Raw genomic sequence first — 24,202 nt, 5'->3', positions numbered from 1 at the left:
AATTTTGCCCCGGGGTCCATACCTCAGAGAGACGAACACTCTGTCAAACTTCTCTGCAGTGGATCAAAAGAGTCAGACCTGTATCCAGTGCCAGGGAATCTTCTTTCAGTCTGAACCTAAACCAAACTCCCATTTATTCTAAAGAAAAAAAAAAGAGGAGCAGTTTCAGTCCCTGTAATCCGTGGCACAAAACAACTGTATATGTCTCACATTCCCCCACTTCCTTTGCATCTGCCTCGCGGCCCGACCAGTACGCTCATAATTTCTAACCCCGGCCTGAGAAACCACCTGATTATTATTTCTGGGCAATGGGATACTTTAATAGCCCAGTAGCTCCACTCCCCTTGATTGGAGATGTGAGAGATAATAGTCCCAATATACAGACGAGATGGGGAGGGGGGGGATTTGGCGTTCCCAGTTCCCTGAGCCTGGGAATTCTGTGACCGTCAAAGAGATGCAATAGAGAGACATGAAAAGATTAAATATCTTTGTTATACTTGGATGAAGTGATAAAGGAAGCATGAGTCATCACTTTCTATTGGTCGGTTATCCAACGCTGTCATGCCAAGCACAGGTCTGGATTTGTGAATGCCACAATATTTTCATCTGAAACGATGTTGTCTTTAAACTCTGAGTAACTTCAGACCGATGGGTTTCCTTGAGCTCGGTGATACATGGGTGGATTGTTATAATCCTCTGAGAGTTACTTGAACCTTCTCACTCTCTGTCTCTTTCTCTGTCTCCACCAGACGTGTTGGTTTAGCGGACATTGAGAAGATTGCTCCGCTGGAGGAAGGCGCCCTGCCCTACAACTTGGCTGAAGTCCAGAGACAGGTAGAGAATATGAAGACTTGTTGATGTGTTTGGTTTCCTCTTCCACACTGGCAGCTCCTTTCCCTTTTGATACATTCTCTTAGGCTAAATGTGACTGCAAAGATAAAGAAGATTTACAATTTTAGGTTAATGATAGCTCCTGCATGTAAATAATCCACCAAAACAAGCATAGAAGTGAAATGCAGGAGTAACAGATCCAACTAAGTTTAGTCAGGTATAAAAATGGAAAGTTGGCCAGTACTCATCAGTCCTACTCCCTTTCAGTTGTTCCCACCAAGTTTTAAGTAATTTCCCATCATTGAATTGAACCTTAAAAGACTTTCTTCAGAGAAAACACCGCTTTGCCTCTCCCTGGCGTGCGGTTGACATCTTGAAAAACAAACGCACAAAAATCAAGAAATCCATGGAAACAAAGACAAGCAGAGCCATCCTCAAGAGCTAATGAATGTCAAACATACTTCATGTTGACTATAGTAGCTGGATAATAAGAGCAATTTGTAACAAAGAAAATCAAGAAGGACGTACAGATGGATGAGCAGAAGACAGTTTTCTTTCTCCAGCTGTTTGGTCAGGGCTGTGTTGCCTGGTGGGTTCCAGCACTACAGTAGAGGCTTGGCCAGGCCATACTGGAGCAGGCTTGGGCCAAAGGGGAGAAAGCAAAGGGGCCCAGCACTGCACAGACGCCAGTCCCACCACAATGAGCCACTTTAGGCCCTTGTGGTTTGGACTCAGGGGCTGGCCCTCAGTTTACTGGAGCGCTCTCTCCTCATCTTTGCTACTTCTTTCCCCATTTCTTTTTTTTTTCTTCTTTAAATCTACTCCCTCCCTCTCTCTCATACATGTTTGAGTTGTTCTCTCTTTATATCCTGTTAACTTGTTTCCTCTTTCTCCATTAAACATGCTGACAGTATTGAAACGTTTAATCATTTCTCATGAAGTAGAAGAGCAGGATATGTGAAGGGAGCATGGGTACAGTTTGACAGGTGGACGTGTTCCAGCTGAGACTCCCCCACCTCTTCCATTCTCACTGCGCATGCGCACACACACACACACACACACACACACACGCACAAACGCAAAGCTACAACCCTACAAAAGCAGCCACCCCCCAAACAGGGTCTAGTGGTCAGGGCTCAGGAGACCAGCCAAAGCAACAGGTGCCTCAGGTGAATGGGGGAGTGTGGCTGTTACCATTCCTCTGTTCTTTGCATGGTGAAGTGATAATGATCACAAAGGTCTTTTTCAGGTGGCACTGAATACACCTTTGTGATTCAAGTTAATCTAAGGGAGTAACAGACTTGTTAAGATATGTTAAGAGATCATATGTTGATCTGATGATCATACCTTTTTATGTATACTCATATATGCATACTGTTTGGGGGGGGGTTGTTATTTTTTGAGTCAAGGTAGACTTTGGAAGACATTTGGATGGGATATGTAATATACAGTGTTCCCTCGTTTATCACAGGTGTTACGTTCTAAAAATAACCCGCAATAGGTGAAATCCGCAAAGTAGCAAACTGTATTTTTTACAATTATTATAGATGTTTTAAGGCTATTAAACCCCTCACTACACACTTTATACACTTTTCTCAGACAGGCATCAACATTTTCACAAGTTTCTCTTATGTATGATAGAATGAAACCAAAGATCATACCCTGTTTTCAGGTCCAGAAGATGGGAATAGAGCAGCAATGTGTGTTTTTATTTCCAGGTATGGTTTTAGTGCATTGGGATCATTATCATGCTGAAAAATGAAGCCGTGCTAATTTGGGTTGCCACTGATTTTCAGTCCAGTTCTTGTGTAATTCGGCATATTTAAATTTTAAAAAAGGAAAGAAAATATATGTTGTTACAAGCTGCTAAAGATACAATTTAAAATTGGTTCTTTGCTAAGTTATCTGTTATGTGTGGACACAGCACCGGCTCATGCTCACAGATAGGTGCCTTTTTTGTATTTGATTGATCCATAGGTCAGAGTTTAGCGGCTTAACAAACACAAAAGATTCCTCTGAAAAATGTCAGGTACAAGGCCTGGACTGAAAATGAGTGAAAAAGCAACAATTGTCCAAAGAAAAACTTTTGAGAGCCCGGAGAACTACAGCTAAAAGAACTTTAAAAATTACAAGAAAGTCCCAATGGAAACAAAATGGAACAAAATCAAGGGTGACTTTTCCTCAAGACTTTTGCGCAGCATGACATCAGTTCAACAAATTATGCTTGGCAAGTAATTTTTTTGATAATCATGCTTGTAATTTTATTTGTTTAAAGCTAAACATCCTCCAGTTAAAGTTTGACAAGTTTTTCACCTTTATCATAATCTAAACAATTAATATCAGAAAAATACAAAAACATTATTAGGATGAGACTTAATATCTTTGATTAGAATTAATGACGTTCTGCTCATCCATTTCTATTTCTCCTGAGCATTATTTTATTAAATGAATGTTGTACTGTATACAAATGTAACTGTGCTAGACTGTCAGACGGATTTACTAGCGTTGGATTCTGGGTGGAAATAGGTGCGTGGCATACAGGGTTTTACAAGAATCAGGATTAAAGTGTGCTGTCCTGTCAGGTGTATGTACTGCAAGCTCTCATCTTCAGCTCCTGTCTCACGTCCTTACTAACGTCTTAATTGTCTCTTCTCCTGCGCACGGGCAGCACTCGGGCAGCGACGGCTCCCGCCCCATCCTTATCCAGGTGACAGAGTCGATCTACAGATTCGCTCTTGGCTCAGTAGCAGGGGGTAAGAGTCACGCCCCATTGGCTCCCTACATACCTTCACCCCACCACCCACCCATCCATCCACCTACCTGCTTGCCTGCCTACCTACCACCCCCCGCCCTGTGCTGTCCTCATAAGAAAAGGGTGAGAGAGAATGGACAATGGCCCCTCTATTGCCCTTTCCTTACAAGAGCAACAGTCACTCTCCTGCTTAAAGAGAAGTGTTCCCTCTCTTCCTTGTTCTCGCTCAGTCTCTGTCTCCTACACTCGCTCAGTCTAGCTCTGTCCTGTCTCATGCCTCTCTGGGTGCCATGGGAAAACCCTCTTGTGCGTTCTTTTGTACCTTTGTGAGTGATGAGAAGACAGACGTGACGGTGGGGGTGAAGGGTGGTGCCCAGGTCTTGTGTTTGGCTCCAGACACCCCACTGTTTTTCCTCCTCCCTTCCTTCATTCCTCCCTTCTCCTCCTCCTCCTTTCCCAAGGGAGACAGCTTAATAAGGAGGTATGGGTCCATCATCCCTTCTTCTTCTTTCTCGGTCTCTCTCTAATTAAGCCTGTCGCCTTGGGTCGGTTCTTTTTGTTTGTGTCCGCGTGACAGGCTGAAGACACTACAACTCACAACACATCTTTATTAACATTATTCCCAAAGACTTCCCCTTCCTCCTCCTCCTCCTCCTCCGTCTCTGCTCTTAAAGGGTCATTTCACACAAATTACCAAAACATTTTTTCCACCTTTCTATAGTGGGATCTGACAGTGCAGGTAGTTTTGTTCTTTTAATCCCCCCCCCCCCCCCCCCCCCCCAATAATAAAAATGAGCAGAGACGGTACTGAAAAAGATTTTTGTCGGCTTTATTAAATTGCTAAGTGAAATATAACGTTTGATAGTGAGATTTTGATTACTGATATAAGCCACAACTTCTTTATAAGATCACCTGTTCCACTCTTTTGTGCACAACTTTCAGTTATGACATGACATTTATTTAAACACTATCATTAAGATTAAAACATGATATTTGTTAAGTCAAGCAAGTCTTTTCTAGTCTGTTTTACAGCGAGCCTTTTATGAATTCATTTATGAACTTCCCTCCAGTCTTCCAAGCTCACTGGTGATTGAGACAATTTTGCTTAAAAAAATTTGTATGCACCACTTAATCTTTTTGTATACATGTATGAGGCTCTGCGTGTTCTTTACTGAGATTATTTTAGAGACTATGCTGTTAAAACAGATCACAGGTCTTTCTACTTAATAATTACTGTAGTCTCAATGAAAGCCACTATATTTTTGTACTTGGAAACAAACTAGTCTGTGTCTGTAGTTACACTTTGTACAAGTTATTCCTCATGAGTTATATAAACATATGTTAGCCTATGTGTGTAGCACTTTATCAGTGTTTCCTTTTGATGTTGTGAAACACAGGAAAGGGTTACAGATGCTGGTTAAGGTAAGTAAAGTGGGGAAAAATATTGTATTGCAACTCTTGAGACTATTACCAATATACTAGAACCAAAAATTAAAAACATATATATTAAAAGATGCAGGTGGTCTACACAGTGCTGCAAATGCACTCACCGGCTACATCATTTGGGTACACCTAGCAAGTACTGCGTTGTCCCCCTTTTTGCTTTCAAAACTGCCTTAATTCTTCATGGCACAGATTCAGCAAGCTGCTGCAAACATTCCTCAGAGATTTTGACATGACAGCATCACACAGTTGCTGTTCATGATGTGGATCTTCTGTTCCCCTCACATTGTAAAAGTGCCCTATTGGATTGAGGTGGATGGGGAGGCCGTGCTCAACTGGTACTAAAGGGGCCCAAAGTGTGCCAAGAAAATGTCCCCCAGACTATTAAACCACCACCAGCACCCTGAAATATTACAACACGTCAGGATTGATCCATGGTGTCATGTTGTTTACAGCAAATTCTAAATCCAACATCTAAATGCTACAGCAGAAATCGAGACTTATTGGAGCCGGCAACACTTTTCCAATCTTCTATTGTCCAACTTTGATGAGCCTGTGTGAATTCCTCTCCTTTGCTCACAGAATCGATACCTGGTGTGGTCTTCTGCTCCTGCAGTCCATCTGCTTCAAGGCTGGACATGTTGTGCATTCAGAGATGCTCTTCTGCATACCTTGTTTGTTACTGTTACCTATCAGCAGTCTCGCCATTCTCCTATTACCTCTGGTATCAACAAGGCATTTTAGTTCATAGAAATGCCACTCACTAGAGATTTTCTCATTTTCTGACCATTCTCTGTAAACACTAGAGATCCACTTTAACAATTCCAATTTGTGAAACACTCTGACCAGCACGTCCGGCATCAACACCCATGCTACACTCAAAGTCAGTTAAATCACCTTCCTTCCCCATTCACCAAGTCTGTGTACAGGATTAAATTCTTCTCATGTTTGCATTAATGTATTAACATTCGAACAGGTGTACCTAATGAAGTGGTCGGTGAGTGTAAATACATAATTCCTTATTGTCTTGGAATATGTGCCATGGAATAATAGGTATTGTGGATGATCGTGATAGCATGTTATTGTGAGTCACTCAGTTTTCCATGGGGAGAGAAACAGTAGTGGTCATAAGACCTACTGTAAATAAAAAATCTGTTTCATAAAAACACTCAGCATCTAAATAAACGTGTCTCGCTCTCTGCAGCTGTGGGTGCAACAGCAGTGTACCCCATTGATCTGGTGAAGACACGCATGCAGAACCAGAGGAGCAGCGGGTCACTGGTGGGAGAGCTCATGTACAAGAACAGCTTCGACTGCTTCAAGAAGGTGGTGCGCTACGAGGGCTTCTTCGGACTTTACCGAGGTCAGCATACATGTAGAGAACACGCGAACCTCCAGTGTCATTTATTCATACTCGACATATACACAAACAAAGACACGAACTTAATATTGAACCAAAGTTACAGAAATCCTGAGAGTTTGAAACTAAATGTTGAGAAGGTTTCTGACAGAAGCTGTGGGGGTGAGTCAGATGTTAAAGGCTACAGACTATAAAAGATGGCATGACACAGTGGTTATTGGACTCGACATTTTGAAGCCTCAAAGTTAGCATTTTGACCCCCGTTTTTCTTTTAGAGCCAGAAGTTAGCATATTTGGATGATTTCTTTGATGACAATAAACATCCATGAACTACTGTAAGTACTGAAAGTGTAATAGACCAAAAAAATATCAAAACCTCACAAAAATGATCCTGACATTCACATACCGACACACTCTGATGGCTGCGTTGGGGGGGGCGCAGGGTTCAGTATTTTATGCAGACTAGAGGAGTCGGGATTAATCCAACACCGACCTGCACTGTGCAACATTCATCCCAAATCTGGTTTTTATTGTTTTGTTCATGTGTTTTAATACTGTTAAGGTGGGTATTTTTTCATGCAAGTCTATGAAGATTGACTTGTTTTTGGAGCCAGCTGGAAATTACAATTTTTGGCTTCATTTTTCATCTCAGGAAGTTGCTCCTTTGTTGAGAATCTCTCATATGCATTCACTAAAATGTATCACAGGCACTTTCCACATAACTTTTATCAGTATTTTAAATAAAACTTTATGTGGTTTTAACAAACAGCTCTTTACATTTAGTCAACACTAAAGTAAATCGAATCCTTCCTCAAAACTATAGGTTTTCAGGGAAAACAACTCACTGGCGGTCAAATCTACAAAACAGGTTTTTAAAGTAAAGGAGGGGCTGAGATGAGGGAGTACAAAGAAGAATCGAGTAGTAGGAACAATGAAAGAGAAGGGAATCGAGAGAAGATGAGAGAAGAAAAGTGTAGGGTGGACAGGAGGGCGGTGTGAGTTCACCTCTCTGTTGACCTGGCTTCTTTGAAGTGATTACCGGCTGGCTGGGGACTTTCAGAGCAGCACAATGAACGTCACACGCAAAGCCACATACCTTGAGGCCTGTGTCACGATGTAGTGATGTCGCACGTCTAGACCTACACACCGGTGCAAACACATTACAGACACACAAGTACGTAGGCATGCAGGGGACTACTTGGGCATGCAGGTACGTACATACCAGGGCACGACACCAGTAATGACTACCTGCCCTGCCTTCAGAAACTGCGGTTAGAGTGTCTGCATTGTTGGGGTCAGATTAAAGGAGGATTGAAAAGAGGTCTCCTGGAATGACGGTGGGGCTTTAAAAAAAAAATCCTACGATTTTGATTGACAGAACTAGGTTTCGTGAGAGGAAACTTGAATGCTTGAATTTCTGTGGGAAACAAAGGCTATGAAGAGTGAAGTGACAGACGCAGACAGGTCTGGCTCCAGGTAGAAGGCGAGACAGGTATCCTGGCACCTAAACTGTAGTTATGTAATGTAAGTTGAAAGGGCCATCTCTGTTGAAACATTCTTCAGAAGGAAGAGAAGGGAATTAACGGCCCAAAACTGCTTTACGATGCGATGCTGGGACAGCACACGAAAGAAACACGATGGCAAGACCAAATATTCAATAACAAACCTGTTGTGTATATTTTGTTTTCATGAACACATGTCTGCTGATTTTTCTCTTTTTCAGGCTAGCCAAAACTTGCAACTTCCAAATTGGGTATATGATTGTGTGTGTGGTTGTTTGTGTGTGTATGTTTGGCCTCACTACACACAAAGGACTCGATTATGAAGTGCGAGTGCTACTTTGAACAAATGGTTGAGCGTGAGTGATTCGTGCCTTGGGACTGGGTAGGGGGCCAAGTTTCATTGTGCTCCGTTGTGATTATTTTTGTTTATTTTTACCCGACTCTGGGTTGTAATTGAGGTCTGCGTAAACTTTTGGTGGCTTTGATTGCTACACTGCCCTTTTTTTCCTATTCTGGGAAGCAGTTTCGCTCACTTCATTTTCTCTTTGCCCCTTCATCCTCTTCTCTCTATCTCGCTGTCTTTTTTCTACTCTGATGTCCCCACACTCCACATCAATAGATTTCATTAGCTTCTGGGGGATCTTGCACGGTCGGGCGCATGCAGCGGGAAGCCACACATTGATGTGGAACGTGGGGAAGTGGTATATGTATATATATATGTATGTGTGTGTGTGTGAGAGTGGGGGTACCACGGCAGTCTTTTTTTCTAATCATCTTGTCGTTTCCTAATGATAGGTCTGGTACCACAGCTACTGGGTGTGGCGCCCGAGAAAGCCATAAAGCTCACAGTAAGTAACTGTGTTAGAGCCCGTGCAGACACATGCACTCAGATTCACTCAGGCAGAGATTCACGAGGGTCTTTAATCCCTTTAAATTATTGTATGAGTTTTAGATTGTTTTATGAAGCAAACAATTAGATAAATAGTTACAAACACAGCTACTTCCTTAACCTTCCTGTTTTTCTGCATTTGTAAACTGTCAGTCAGAGGAGCATTTACAGCATGCAGTGTAACATTTGTGGTACGCTAAGTGGCATACACCATCATTGAAGCATGTGTCAGTACATTTAGGTCCATAAGTATTTGGAGAGTGAGACACTTTCTGTACACGATCACGGTGGATTTCAAATCAAGCAAGATGTAAAAAGTACAGACATTCGGCTTTAATTCAAGGATTTTAACGAAATGTTGTTTAAACTGTTCAGGAATTGCAGTCATTTTTATACATACTCCTCATTTTCAGAAGTTGAAAAGTAACTGGAGAAGTTTCACTGTTTCAGATTTTATTTACAAATCAGTTGACTGACAAGGACTAGTTGAGGTCTGCTCCCTCAATATTTCATGACAAATTAAGTAGAGTTGATTAGGGATAGGTATCGTTTAGGTTCTATCCGATACCGGTGCCAAATCGGTACTTTTGAAACGGTGCCGGTGCTCAAACCGGTGCTTAAAGAATGGAGAACACAAAATTGGTCCACAAACCTCTCATGTTCAGCTGTTTTCTTTGTAAAAAGATAACAATGTTAGCCTTTTCTGCAGCTATGGGGGATATATGGTATCACTCTTGGCTGGAAGCAGTGCTTAAACAATGGAAAAAACACAAACTTTGTCCAAAAACCTCTCATGTTTAACTGTTTTCCACTTTTTCTTTGGTCATTTTAGCCTTTTTGGCCAGGGTGAAGGGAGTATCTGCCATCAAACAAGAAGACAGCCGCATGTAGCTATGATGATGTTTGCTAGTTCACCTTACATGCATTAATGTAATAACATGGTTAGCCTACTCAACGTAAATTACACACGAACAACATTAAGCTACTCACGCAGAGAAGAACGGCTGCTGCTGCCATCATCATCCGTCATCATTTCTGCTACACTGACAGGGCTAGGGACCAGGACTCTCCTCTTCGTGTTTCTGGGGGATGTTGCTAACTCTGGGTCCGATAACTGGCAACCCACCCGCAGTAGATGTGCTCGGTGTGAGGTCTCGCAGCAAGCTATCATACGGCGCATTTCTGGGCTTTTAAAAAAAAACGCTATGCGTCGCCAGGTGTTTCATCGGATTTGAGGTGTTACCTCCTTTGACAGTATCACAGTATCAGCTTAAAGCACTTGTTGCAGGCTGCTGAGTTTGCATATTTTGCTGTGAAGTACAACCAGACTTTTGACCGCTTCGCCTTGGGCATTTTTAATCTGTAGGTCTGCTCTAAAAGAACGTACGTACCTGGACCCGCCTACTATCCTCGGAAACGTAAAATGATTGGCTAGAAGTGTATCACAGCTCAGGAAAAAAAAGCACCGAAATAAAGCACCGAAATTTGCGCTGCTTTTCGGTCTGGTTACTACCGTTTATGTCAGAACCGGTGCCATCATGGCACCGGACACCGGTACCCATCCCTAGAGTTGATTTCAAGTGTTGAACTTGTATTTGGTAGTAGTTCACTAAAACACCCAGTATGAGGTCCAAAGAGGGAGGGAGGCCATCATTATGTTAAAAAAGCTCATAGTCCAAAGCATAAGATATCGTCTATAAAACACGATGAAGGCAATGTTGTGGCATGGCCATTGGAGTCGGTCACTTGTGTTGACAGATGAAGTGACTGCTGATAGAAGCAGCAGGATGAATGGTGAAGTGTACAGGGCGGTACTCTCTGCTCAAGTTCAGCCAAACGCTGCAAAACTGATCAGTTAATCCAAAAAAATGGTTAATTTTTGGATTAACCCTATGAATTAAAGCTGAAAGTCAGGACTTTTATTACATGTTGACTGTTTGATTTATAAACCACTGTGGTCATGTATAGAGGCAACTTGACAAACTCATTGTCACCGTCTAAAAACATATGGCTACAACTGTGTCCGCTGATTATTGCTTATGTTCTAAACCATACATTTTGTGTCTCTAGGTGAATGATTTTGTGCGTGGAAAGACCAGACAGAAGGATGGTACAGTCCCGCTTGCCGCTGAGATTCTGGCTGGTGGATGTGTAAGTTTATAGACAGCTGTTACATTTGTTGTATTTCTATGTGAGAACGCCTTTGTTTGTTGGTTAAGTGAAGGTCAGATGCAACTGCTTGAACAGATTTTGGGTGTTTTATCAAGGAGCTGTTTGAGCTTTGGTAGCTCACCTGGGAATGTGCACACACCATGTGATACAGCCTTTGAACATATCAAAAACTATTAAAAGCTGCCATCTGATGCCTCAGCTGACCATTTTGCACATCCAATTAGCAATTTGCATATAGTTGCTTTAGTCTGCTTACAGCTGCTTTGCATCCCACATCGACCATAGCTCATTCTTTTATGATCTGACTAAATCGCTGCCACTGATGCCTGCTCTTTTCTGTACTGACTCTTTTTTTCGTTGCTGTTGCAGAAATAAAAACACACGAAAGAGCTTTTTACTCCCTTTTTACTGAAAAGACACAAAAGGCCGAGTCATTTTTAAGAAAATATTATGAGCATAATCAAATACAGTCAAATTACATATTTCGGTGTGCACCCTCTGCCTTTCCAGAGTGCACTGTGTTGGAGTGATGCTGCACAGCACTCAGGCAGTGTGTGCAGTATTGAGTCGGCATGCATGTCTTAACTATGCTGACAGTTGAGCAGACAGACATGGACTTGTTTTGGAGTCCAGGGGTTGCTATTTGTTGATGGAACCTGTACACTCGAAAGAGCAAACACACACACACTGTGCATGCTCAGAGAGGTGTGTGTGCATGAGGAGTACTACAAGCACACACACACACACACAAAGATTGACAGCTGCTGATACCTGAGTCCCCCCTTACTCAGTTTGTTACCTGCTCCCCCTCCAATCATGGGTTTTGATCACTGACCTGTCAAAGTCTAACCCCTGCCCCACCCTACTTACCCCCCAATGCATGTACACACACACACACACACACACACACACACACACACACACACACACACACACTCTTTCTTACACACACACTCGGTCCTACAAGGCTGGCAGCTTTAGCCAGGCCAAATGAAAGAAGGTCTTTCATTGAACCCTCTTTTGATGTCGATCACTAAAGCAAAGTATTTCAGGATACACAAGTCATTATGGGTTTAGCTCCACTCAGGCACATTCAATTGACCTTATTAGTTCTGGGAATATGTTTAAGAAATGTTATGGCACACTACATTTGCTGTAACTTACATTCTGGATGGCGATTTTCTTTTGTGAGAGAGAGAAATGGAAAACATACAGCAAAGTAAATATACTTAGGACATGCTCTGTGGTGTCCTGGGTGTGAAGAATAGTGGCTGCCTTTAAAAAATAATAATAATAATAATAACTCGTATGAATTTAAAAGCAGAACCATAAAAGTCGCAGAGAGAGGGGAGGAGGATAAATGTAGAGGAGAGGAGTGTGGATGGATGGATTTTTCCTCTTTTCCTCCGTGAGCCGTCGTGACAGCTCCTTTCATCCTGGCTGAGGCCCCGGTGTTAGTGCTGGCACTGCACTCTGCCTGCCACTTTATCTACACACATGCACACTCACACACACAGACACTTACACACACATGTATGGCTATCTTTATGAGGACCAGTTGCCTTCCCTAGCCCCTTACGCTAACCTTAACAAATCAGTTCGTTACCCCAACTTTAACATAGCGCTGAACCTAATCTTAACCCTAAAAAACGAGTCCAAACCCTCAAACTTTTCTTTGAAGAGGGGTGAAAAAGTGTCCTCACTTTTCCGTTTTGCCCTCACACACACACACGCTCTCACACTCACACACAGACGTCAAACCTCCCTGAACCCTGTTTTAGCGAGGCTCCAGCCACAGCACATGAAATCTGTTTATATCATTTGGTAGCTGTGAAAGTGTTGGTTTGGACCACGATGTCGGCCTCAGATTCACAGTCTGTAAAGATGAAAAAAAGGAGAAGCGAGAAAGAAAAAGAGAAGATATGTTTGCTTTCTGCGAAGAAAACTTTTCATATGTCAGTATCTTTATCTTTATCTGCCCCAAAGTGTTGGTTTTTAGGTCCCTTTTCTTTCTCTTCTCACCTCTCACGCTCCTTCTCCTCCTCCTCCTCCTCCTCTTTTCTGTCCTTAAACCTGCGGCTCAGCACCATTAAGCTCCGGTGCGGGTTTGCCAGTTTCTAATGATTATTTGGTAAGAATGGCATGCTCCGTTTACCGAGCTGGGTGGATGCTTATCTGGCAGTAACTGGCCTGCGTTTCAGGACTTAAGTTACACGAAATACTTGCTGGGTCATTGCTGACCGGAGGAGCGGGGTTGTTTGTTCCCATTCATTGTGAATGTGTTACAGTTTGCGTTTGTGGTTTTTAATGAGTTTCTTATTCAGGCCTGACATGAGTTATGAAAACATTATCAGTGAATCTAACATGCGCACGCCACGGCAACAAATGAAGCTGTGATTATCATTTATAGACTGTGGTTACATTTTTTTCTTTTTTTTTCTTTTTGTGTTTTTGTGGGGGGGTTTTAGCTGGTGCTAATCTCCTGTGTAAGTGCGTGGTCGGCATACGTGTGTAGGGTTGATGGTGGGCGGGTCCTCAAACTTTTACTAAGCTCCTTTTCCAGCACACACACGGCCAAGGAGCTGCGATCCGTGCATAAGGTGCTGACGTCCCAGGTTTCCGAGGATCACCTTGCCTTGTAATTACCTGGGAATCATCAGAGGACTGCCGACGCTGTCACTCCATAATCACAACCCTCAACCTCTCTGCCTCAGTCTCGACCTTTCCTTCACTTCTCTTGTTTTGACTGCTCCTCTTCTCTCTCTCATTAGCACCTTTTGTTTATTTGTCTGACTCGCTATTTTCTGTGCATTTCACTCTTTTTTTCCTTCTCCGCATGCCCTCCAGAGTTATGCAGGACTCTGGGGTGGTTCAACAGCACCAAAAAAACCCCTCAACCACTCCTTTTTATCTCATGTTGTCAGATCTAATTGTCAGCTCATCTCTCTGAACAGTGTTGTTGTTTACCCATTTCGAATAAACAACATCTCTATCTCCTCCATCTCCAGTCTCATTTGAATCCAATTGAAGCAGCCAGCACTGCTAAGGGCCGGGGCCAATAGCCTCTTAATGCTTGCGCTATTAGCCAGCATGTAATCAACTAGGTTATTTCCATAAAACAAGTCATAAAGAGTTAGCTGTGAGATGCAGCAGCCCTCTTGCTATTCACAGCCCTCTCTCTCTCGCTCTCTTGGTCTGGAAGGGAAGCTGTAGCCCATTATTCTTTGTGTTGTTTAAAAAAAGCAGCTGCACACACACCTTCAATGAGACGATTATAATCTCTCTGTCTGTCCTCCCTCCCTCCCTCCTCTTAAGTAGTACGTGGTAATGCTTAAAGCCGGGGGACTCAAAGCAAAAAACGGTGCTCACGTTTGCAGATTGCAGCTTCCCGTAAGGCAAGAGGTGACGAGCACAATCCATCATTCATAACGATGCAAAACGAAGGAGGGGGAGAAAGGGAGAGAAACAACAACAAACAGACCAGGCCTATTTAAGACAGAAGTGGCGCCATGGCAACCGATTGCTATCTAATTGCGATGTGCCGCCCTTTTGCGTGTAGATTCGGTAACCACTGGCAACCGTTGGCAGAGGCGGACGATATTGGACAAGATGAGAGAGATCATTTTGAGAGCAGGTCAAAGAAAGAAACGGGGAGAATTGGTGAAAGGGGGTAAAAAGGAAAAGAAATAAAAATCTTGTCTCCATTTCCCAGTGTCTCGAAGCGTCCTGGAAAGGCCGCCATGCTCCCCCCACTGCACAGCTAACCATTTGTCTTGCCCCAACTCCTTCACAGCAGCTACCTCTTATACACTTAAAAGCACTGCTGACCACAAAAAGACACAGAAACCAGCCTGAACTTGCTGTGGTGGTGCCCCCCCCCGCCCACCATCACAAGTACAGGTTTGGAGGATGATGTGAAAAGAGAGGTTAGGGAGAAAAAGAGAGGTCGGAGTCCCCGCAGGGTCTGGGTGATGAAGACAAACAGCTGACAGACTCGCGTGCATCAGCTGGATATTCCTGGTACTCTCCTCCTCTCTCCGTGTTTGTTTTGAAGTTGGTTGCTGAGGCTGCAACATTGCTAAAATTACATCATAAGCCAGATAATTGTAGCAGTTTTGTCTCATAATGATTTTTATTTCAGCACGTTATGTTGAAATGAAATCGCTTAAGTGGATCTGGCGCTACACTTGAATTCTCACGTTAAAGCACAGACAAAGCCGTCATTGAAATTGGGTTTAATTTGCAGCGATTAAAGTGAGGGTTTCCCTTTTTCTGAAGTTCGCTTTGTTTGTGTTTTTTATGTGTTCCTCCAGGCTGGAGGATCCCAGGTGATCTTCACAAACCCTCTGGAGATAGTAAAGATCCGTCTGCAGGTGGCAGGAGAGATCACCACGGGGCCGAGGGTCAGCGCTCTGTCGGTCATCAGGGACCTGGGCTTCTTTGGGCTTTACAAGGTGGGAAAGACTTCTGTGATGAGAGGTGAAGGTGTAGTTAGTATATATTTTGTTTGATGGTCCTCATATGGAGCTTTTTAAAAATATATATACTTAAGATTAGGGTCATTAATTCAGGTCCACACTAAGGTGTAAATGATCAAAATATTCTTACATGGGTCTTTGTCTATGAAAAGTTTCCATGAGATTTCTGGTGTAAATTCTTTACTGCAGTAAGCTCTTCAAAGCCCTCAAGTGAATGTTGCTGAGGACCCATTTAAGGTCACGGTGTAGTTTGTGTGGACTGGACACACTGGAGCTGCCTACAGTATGTGTGTACAGTGATCTGTTAGCTCGGGAGGAGAATCTGAAAGTCCCGGTTTTATGTCAGTCTGTCGCACTCAAACTTGCCGGTGTGTAGACTAGAGAAATGATCTGTAAGTTCATTATAACACAAGACACGAGATCATTCCCAAGACAGAGAAGGGATGATATTCAGCTTTTTGTTTTTTTAATTTAAAACTCGTACGTCTTCAGATGCAGTTGAAAGAGACAGAAACTCGGGCTGATTTGTTTTTCTTTGCTCCTAGATTGTCTTTTCTCTTTTGATTGGCCTTGCAACTTCACAACAATCTATTGTTCCTTAATAATGTTGTGACTAAATCATATGTGATTTTTCTATTAACTGTTGTTCAATTATACGCATTACCTTACCCCACATCAGCTATCATTTAATTTGACAATTCATTGTGGTCTGTTTGAGAACCACAAACGGCACAATTTATGCTAAAAGCTGTATTTAACCTTAATTGCCATAATTGGTATTTTTCAGTGGCGCAAGGCTAAAAATTATAGTGTACTATTTGAGCATATAACTTGTTGCTAATTTAGCAATCTTTGTTGTATTACAAAGAGTATGTCCTGTTTTTTCAATAATTACTATTCCTGTAAATATTTGGACTTCTAACCCTGGTCTGTTTGAAGCAGTGAGATGTTAGCAGAAAGAGCTGGGGGGAGCCAGTGAATGAGCTGTGGCTAACGCTAACATTAGCAGCTTAACTGGCTTGACAGGGACATTAGTCCCGGGGGTGAAACAGAGCATGTCTAATTGAGTTACATAAATAAGTCCTAATGGAGCTTGGTGGGAGAGATTCTACCTCAACTGTAAACGCAATCAACTGTGAAAATGTCAATCTAATACCTGTGGTTACATTAATTAGTCATGTTTTACTTAAATAAGATGACACTTTTTTTTGTTTTGGTGTGTGGCAGCATGTCTGTCCTTAAATTCCAGGTAGTAAACTATTTTTCAGATATGTCTGCTGATTATTTATTGCACTAGACTATTACTTTAATATTCCTTTTATTTATTTAGTGATTGGTCCATGCGTCTGCTGCTGTGGCAACTTGCAAACAAACCTTTGGGTTCTGTTAACGAGGCTGTAAAAGACCGTGGAGCCTCCTCACGTCGCTGTCTACCTGTCACCGTGTTTGGGTGGTAATTTATGACCGTGAGGTGTGTGTTCACACATAGCTGCTGTCTCCATTCACCTGTTTGTGAAAATGCCGCCAAACGCTGTGTTAGCAGTGCCAGTGCATGTATGTGTTCATGCTCGTGCACATACTTAATTGCATTCGTCTCCCGGTGCACAGAGAGGAGACAAAGTGCATTGAGAAAGCAGTAGCAGTGTTGGCGGCGATGGTGGTGCTGGAGGAGAGGTGGGGAGGAGACGCGCTCCAGCCTGCAAGCCCCAGACGGGCTGGCTCCGGAGGGGCTGCACCCAGGCACAGAGCTGCCTTTGTCAGGGTAATTATCCTGATGCTCACCCTCAGCTGGTGGAGCTACCAGTTGGTATGGTTACTAACGCTCTAGCGCCACCATTCATCCGTGGGAGAAGCTGTCACTGTAGGGATATCGAACCAGATAATGTTTCATGTATGTGAAGTTACTGTATATCACGTTACCTGCAAGTAACGTAAGAGCTTTGGATTTCGTGTTAGAATCTGACCGATATCAGATTTTTAGGACTGATATTTGGAGATTTCAAAATCCTGTTTCCCTGAAATTTGTTAGGTGTAGTCAGCACTAAAATATTATGACACTTGAATTTAAAAATAAAGTTCCTTTATGGTTACAACAAGTTTGTGTGCTCATGTGTGTTGTCAACAGGAAAGTTGTAGAGTGCCCCCTGATGGAGAAACTATGCAGCATCGTTAAATTGTTGGATGGTGTTATTTCCTCGTCTTTTTTAAAAAAAAATTCTATTTATCACTTGTTGTAAATACCTTTATCGATAATACTGATGATATCAACCGATAATCTGTTGATCCATATACTGGTCGGGCTCTATTTTTGTATTAAAATAATCATTTAATTTTCACCTCTGTATTAAAGGACTACTGTAAAGCGGCTCATTGTCTCTGGTCCACCAGTGCATTACCCAACTGAACACCTTAAACCTGCTTTTCAAACTTCTCATCCCCAGTCCCTGTGACGCTGCTTGTCTGTCCTGCCTCGATAGGATCTCGAGGCTTTCAGCAGCCACATGGGCCTCGGCCAGGAGGGACAGGCAAACAAGCAGTGCCAGAGGAGAAAAAGAGGGAAAGAGATAGCCCAGGTATCTGCCAATCCTCTGTATGTATGTGTGTATGTGTCAGGGAGGAACCAAAGGATTATCCCATGGGAGTTAAATGAAGCCTGTCCAAAACAGGGAGACTCTGGCGAGGTCTTTAAATGCCTTCTGTTGACTGTAGCTGCTGTGTCAAAAAGCTGGCAGTGAGCCAGCAGGTTTAAAGTACAGCAGGAAACTCTATAGGCTTGATGATATAGTGCTGTTTACAGTCGCAGACAAGGATCCATCTTCGCCAGCCAGTCTGCCTTCCTCTGCTTTGGTTTTTTTTTTCTTTTTCATAGCTTTGCGTTTGGAGCCGCCCCCTCACCTGCCGCTGAGAGCACTGATCGTTTGCATATGGAGAGACATGATTTTTCTGCCATGTTTTCGGCCCACATTTCATTCTGCCTCATGAGTTGCAGGGGTCTTTTGGAAGTAGCTTAAACGGTGGTAACATCAGTTGATGCTTGGATATGTGATTCAGGAACAGATTGTTTAATTTTGTGGCTTGAAATTGCAATTTATTTTCAGAGAACTCAGCCAGAAATCAAGGTTTAAATCCCCTGAGCTTCATTAATCTTTCTTTGCTCCCCTTTGTGTTTATTCTTGTCTTTGTTTTTTCCTTCTGGGAGCTCAACTTTTAACCCGGTGTTTTGACCCAAAGTATCTCGCTAACTTTCTTTTTAGGGTTCCAAGGCTTGTTTTCTGCGGGACATCCCCTTCTCGGCTATCTACTTCCCTTGCTACGCCCACACCAAGGCTTACCTCACTGAGGAGGATGGAAGAATAGGGCCAGCCAGGATGCTGTTTGCCGGAGCTCTGGCAGGTAAAGTACGTCCATCCCCTGGAGCCTTTACACTTCAAAATAAAAGGAAGGACAAACTAGTATAAAATTTAGAGGTAAAAAGTAGTTTGTATATAAGATCAGAGGCTAGAGTGCTTGAATTAAAATAGAAAGCATTGATTTTATATGTGCTTTTGCTGTATGTGCATTTTAATATATTTTAATCACTGTCTACCACTGTCAAATGAAGAGTGTCTAATGTCTGACCCCTGCACATGTGGTGTACCTCCAAACAGATCTGCATCTATATGTATATGTATTGCATAGTAAGCACTTACTGGCACACATTTTATGCATGCACACATGTAAAAATGGTCAAGATGACCTGCTGAAGTTCAGATTGAGCATTAGTGTTTCAGAAACTGTTGATCTGCAGGGATTTTCTCACACAGCCCTCTCTTTTACAGAGAATGGTCTGAAAAAGAGTAAATATCCAGTGAGCGTCAGTTGTCTGGGTGAAAATTTCTTGTTGATGTCAGAGGTCAAAGGAGGAGGGACAGACAGTTTTCAGCTGATAGGAATGTGACGACAACTCAAAGTATGCAGATAAATAACCACACTGTGTGCCACTCCTATCAGAGGACAATATACAATGTGATTACATATTACACACATACACACGTGTATGCTATATGATTCAAAAAAGGTTGCCTGGTTTGATGAGCTTTGATTTCTGTTATGACATTCAGACTGTAGGGTCAGAATTTGGCATAAGCAGCATGAAAGCATGGATCTATGCAGCTTTCTAACAGTCCGTGCTGCTGGTGTTGATTTAATAGTGTGGGGAATATTTTTGGCACATCTTAGTCGCCTTAGTGGCAGTTCAGCGTTGTTTAAACACCACAGCCTACCTGAGCGATCCTATCACTTTACAACTACAGTGTACATACATATTCTCAGGCTGCTTCCAGCAGGATAACACACCATGTCACAAAGCTCAGATCATCTCAAACTGGTTTATTGAACATTGCAGTGAGTTCACTGTACTCAAATGACCTCCACAGCCACCAGATCTCGAGCCACCAGGGCACCTTTGGGATGTGGTGAAACTATTTCCAGCACCTTGTTGACTCTAAGCCGTAGAGTCATCTACTTAACGTAAGGTCAGTGGTTTGACCCCTGGGTCCTCCAGGAGGTGAAAGTACACTCAGGCAGATTACTGTGCGTGTTGAGGTATCCACGGGCAAGATGGCAGCCATCATTGTGTGCATCAGAGTGTGAGGGTGTGCAGCTAAAGTGCTGTGTGTGTGGGAATCTAGAAAATGGCTATGTAAGTGTACCTAATAAATTGGCTGGTGAGTGTATATATTTATATTGTATAAATATGTACTGCAGTTTCTGTAAAGTTGTAAAACAGCACTGTTGGATCGCCCCTTGTTACACCACCATTATAACCGGCCATGTTACAGTACAGCATACATTTTTATTACCTGCCATTACCCATTACTGTTTGGATCTCAGATGGTATGTTTTATGCAAGTTCTCTGCAGGTCATTTGTTTAGTCTACACAGTCCCATGTTGCATTTTAATAGCTTAGCCTTTTAGTGTTTGCCCCTGGCTTGAAAACCAGTGCTTTGGCTTATAAAGTGACTGACCATTCCAAGCGAGCCCGAAAGGCTAAAAGCTTTGCCCCCGATGCGACGTGCACAGCCCTGACATTTATGAAATAAAATCTTTGGCCGTTTCGAACAAAGTGCGAGAGCAGGTTTCGCTCTGCTCTTGCTTCAGACGTCCGCGAGCCCGCAGTAACAGTAGCAGAGCTCGGAGTTTGGGAGCCAGGCAGCCTTTGACCGCAGGCTCCATGGCGGTAGCTGCTAATTAGAGCTCAGTGATTGGGGACTGGGGTTTCTGGAGCTGTGCTGTAGGGAAGCGCCTCGGTTGCCAGCCAACCGGGCCGGGATGAAGGCTTTCCAGTCGTCATATACTGTACACGCATGCACATGCACAAAGATGGTCGCGCGTACTGCTCTGTTAAAGAAGCAGGGTGAACAGTCCCGTCCTGCCTGTAGGAGAACTGGAACAGCAAAACAATCAGTTATGATTTAAGAGCTTTATCCATTGCATAAAAAGATGATTTAACCAAAGAAAGGCTTAAATATTTGATTTATCCTTAATAACAGCTCTGCCAAGTTCAAAAGCTTTACAGCATTGGCATGAACGGCTGACTATTTATTTTGAATCCTCAGATGTGTCAGCAGCACTCTCTTTTTGATGCAAGGCAACATGGAAAAAAATCATAAATCCTGCCTCGCTTCCAACTTTTACTTTCTCACCGCAAGACTGGCAGCCACGGCTCACAGACTGAAACGAGCCTCATGACTTCTTTATTTTTTTCATTGCTTTGACGCATTTATCATCCTTCTTTCACATATATTTATCAGCGGTTGCAGCATTCTGGCAATTAGTGTTTTACAGTCAGCACAGGAAATTGAATTACACGCTCAGTTTGTACAGCATTATTTAGCTAGGCATTACTCTGGTCTGTGAAGAATGTAGCGTGGACATCTCCAGCTCGCGTTAGCTCCGAATGGGATAAATATTGGAGGGAGGGGATTTTTGGCCGAGCTGTGGGGGTGTAAGAAATATCCACTCGCTTGTTTTGTCACTGTGAAATATGGCGGGAATATTAATTGTTTCCCGGCAGAAAATTGAATGTTTTACTTGAACCTTGCTTTGGACACCAGGTCAGCAACCGCTCACAGTCAGCGCTGTCTCAAAAGCCACTTTGGTGCATCAACATCGATAAGACAGCCTGCTCTCAGTTTGCACTTGATTGGAGTCAAGTTGGCAGGTTGTCTCTCTGTGATAATACGGCAATTAACTGTGACAAATGTAGCAAAATTAGCAAATCTGTTGCTGTCTGCTTACATATAAAGGCACACCGACTAATTACATTCAGACTCCACCCAGAACCTCAGAGAATTAAAACAGAAATTTACAAATTTGTTTGCAACCAGTTGGCTTGAGCCCCCTACTGCAAAGAGACACAGTGCAGATGATTTGCACTTATCAACCCAGACTGACTCAGATTGATTGCAGCGTGTTGTTGGCAATCTGGCAGCAGTTATTTGCAAACATTTGCCCATCTACCTGAGAGTGACTGCAGTCAGTCTGAGTCAGGCTGCGATGGTTTGGAGACAGGTTGCCTCCAACCTGTCTTCTCTTGCAGTCAGCTGGTTGCTACAACTAATTTCTTTTTCTAACCAAGGTTTATTTTTACTCTAGTCTGACTGAGCCATTAAGACTAAGTAAAAAAGGTGAAGATCATTTCAAATATTTGGAAAATACGCAGATTCTTCCAGAGGAAGGAAGTGAAGAGAAAGTGTGAGGCGTCATTGTCTCAAAACAAAGACAGAGAAAACAGTCAGGCACACAGTATGCGACTAAGGCCTAAAGTTGCTTTTAGTTGGTGAAAATTATTCATGTTTTTATGTCAGGAGATTCTTTTAGCTCCCACAGTTGTTAGATATGTTAGCAAGTTACTGTAGATAGCTAAAGCACTTGCAAATATAATGATTTTTCTCGTGACTTTTAAAGCTTGGAAACATTCCCGTTTTACATAAGTGGCACACAGCCACAGGTCTTGAGGTTAGAGAAGTCCACTGCAGTTTTCTCGTTTTCCTGCTTCACGTCCTTTATCCTGTTGCTCATGTGTGCAGCTACGCAAAAACACTTCTTTGCGTTTGTTGTTGTTTTGCAGCCCATGAGCTCTGTCTGTCTCTAATGCTTGCAGATTTCTTTTTTAAGTGAGATGGCACAGAAGGGACCAAGAACCAGATCACAGCTAGTGGGATATTTGGTTTGGGAGCAGGGTGTTCTTCTAATTCCAGAAGTAATGCTTTAGCAGACATGGCTGCAAAGTAAAGCACAAGATTCAGCTGCTCTCAAAATCCAGTCTAGTTATGACTGTAAAAGTGAAGAGCAGTGTCTCACTGATCCTTTCGGGGTCAGGTTTCAGGATTTAGTGAATGTGAATATAAAACCAGTCATGTTTTTCAAAGCTTAAACAGTTAAACTTTGCAGACTTTATATTATATAACATTATAAAGTTGATTTGCAATGATTTTTTTGTTTGTTTTTGTTTTCTTTCCATAAAACATGGCAGTATGGTTTCTTGAACATCCCTAGTAGCAGGTAATAAAATTTCAGGGAGGGCTGGGGCCCCCTGTAGCTACACCTCTGCTGTTTCTATGCAATTTTCATGTCGATCCCATACTGTGTGGGGGATTTGGTTTGATTACATTTTGTAGAGATAAAGATGCTGTCATCATGGTTTATCTTTTTTTAAATTTTGGATAAAGTTCTGTTTCAGCATCTGTATATCAAGACTCTTTTTATTCTGTCAAATGATTTTAAAAGTTTAAAGTTTACCTTTATCTGAATTAAAGGTCTCAGGATAGTCAGTTTTATGTGTGTGTAGATATGTATATACACATATGTATTCAGACGTCTTGCCTGCTCCCCTCCTCTCCTCTCTGCTCCTCTCCTCAGTTCAGTGCAGGTGGTCAGTCTCCACTGGGTGCCAGTCGGCTACCTAATGCCGAGTTGATCAGGCTTGCTGAATAGCTCGTTTTGCCGTTACAAAAACCAAGAAGTCAGAGTAAATCGTCAAGAGGGCAGTTGATGGTAATGACCGAGCCATCAATGATTGGGCCCATTCATGAGTGAAGTGGCTGGAGTGGGGGCCTTGCAGTCACTCCCTTCAGTCAGCCAGTCACTTTGAGCGGCACACGGGGCACAGTGTGCATTTCTCTCATTACCGTCCATTGTCTGGCCTCTTTCAAACGGCTGTAGGAAAAGTGGGAGAGAGAGGAAAGGAAGAAAAAAGGTAGAGATTAAATAATGGCCTGGATTGGTTGATGGTGAAGTGATAGGAGCTGGCCCCTACTTGTGTATAGTGTATGTATGCTGCAGACATACTGCAAGATGGTAAAGATCCAAGATGACGTGTTTCAGAAAGGGGAACAAAGACGGCTAAAAATCCACTCGATGAGATGCGGTTTCAAAGATATGCAAGATTTCAATAAATCGCTGATGGCTGCTTTCTGCACATCATCTCATTTGTTTGGGCCTGATTTTGGATTTTGTGCGCTCTGTTTAGAATCAAACACGTTCCGACCTTTTAGAAAGCTCTCGAGTTCTTTCTGCAGGCATGCCGGCCGCCTCTCTGGTGACCCCGGCAGACGTGATCAAGACACGGTTACAGGTGGCGGCGCGTGCTGGCCAGACCACCTACAGCGGCCTGATGGACTGCTTCTGGAAGATTCTCAGAGAAGAGGGGCCCCGCGCTTTCTGGAAAGGAGCTGGAGGTACGCTCATGGAGTCAAACACAATTACAACACAATTCTTGTAATAGATTTACA

At 42.9% G+C, this 24,202-nt stretch overlaps 1 protein-coding gene across 4 annotated transcripts in view; it reads left to right on the top strand.

The window, feature by feature from the left end:
• Positions 1 to 24,202, top strand: part of slc25a13 (solute carrier family 25 member 13) — a 55,103-nt gene that overhangs the window by 28,918 nt on the left and 1,983 nt on the right. For all 4 annotated transcript variants that reach the window (XM_026155361.1, XM_026155362.1, XM_026155364.1 and 1 more), the window contains 8 exons: positions 750 to 834; positions 3,500 to 3,584; positions 6,231 to 6,389; positions 8,684 to 8,736; positions 10,848 to 10,928; positions 15,263 to 15,403; positions 18,682 to 18,820; positions 23,990 to 24,148. In XM_026155361.1, the coding sequence (XP_026011146.1) occupies positions 750 to 834; positions 3,500 to 3,584; positions 6,231 to 6,389; positions 8,684 to 8,736; positions 10,848 to 10,928; positions 15,263 to 15,403; positions 18,682 to 18,820; positions 23,990 to 24,148 (902 nt within the window). The remainder of the gene's footprint in view (positions 1 to 749; positions 835 to 3,499; positions 3,585 to 6,230; positions 6,390 to 8,683; positions 8,737 to 10,847; positions 10,929 to 15,262; positions 15,404 to 18,681; positions 18,821 to 23,989; positions 24,149 to 24,202) is intronic.

The sequence above is a fragment of the Astatotilapia calliptera genome, chromosome 22, assembly GCF_900246225.1.
Source record: "Astatotilapia calliptera chromosome 22, fAstCal1.2, whole genome shotgun sequence".
In the NCBI taxonomy this organism is placed as follows: Eukaryota; Metazoa; Chordata; class Actinopteri; order Cichliformes; family Cichlidae; genus Astatotilapia; species Astatotilapia calliptera.
This window is presented reverse-complemented; position numbering and strand designations above follow the sequence as displayed.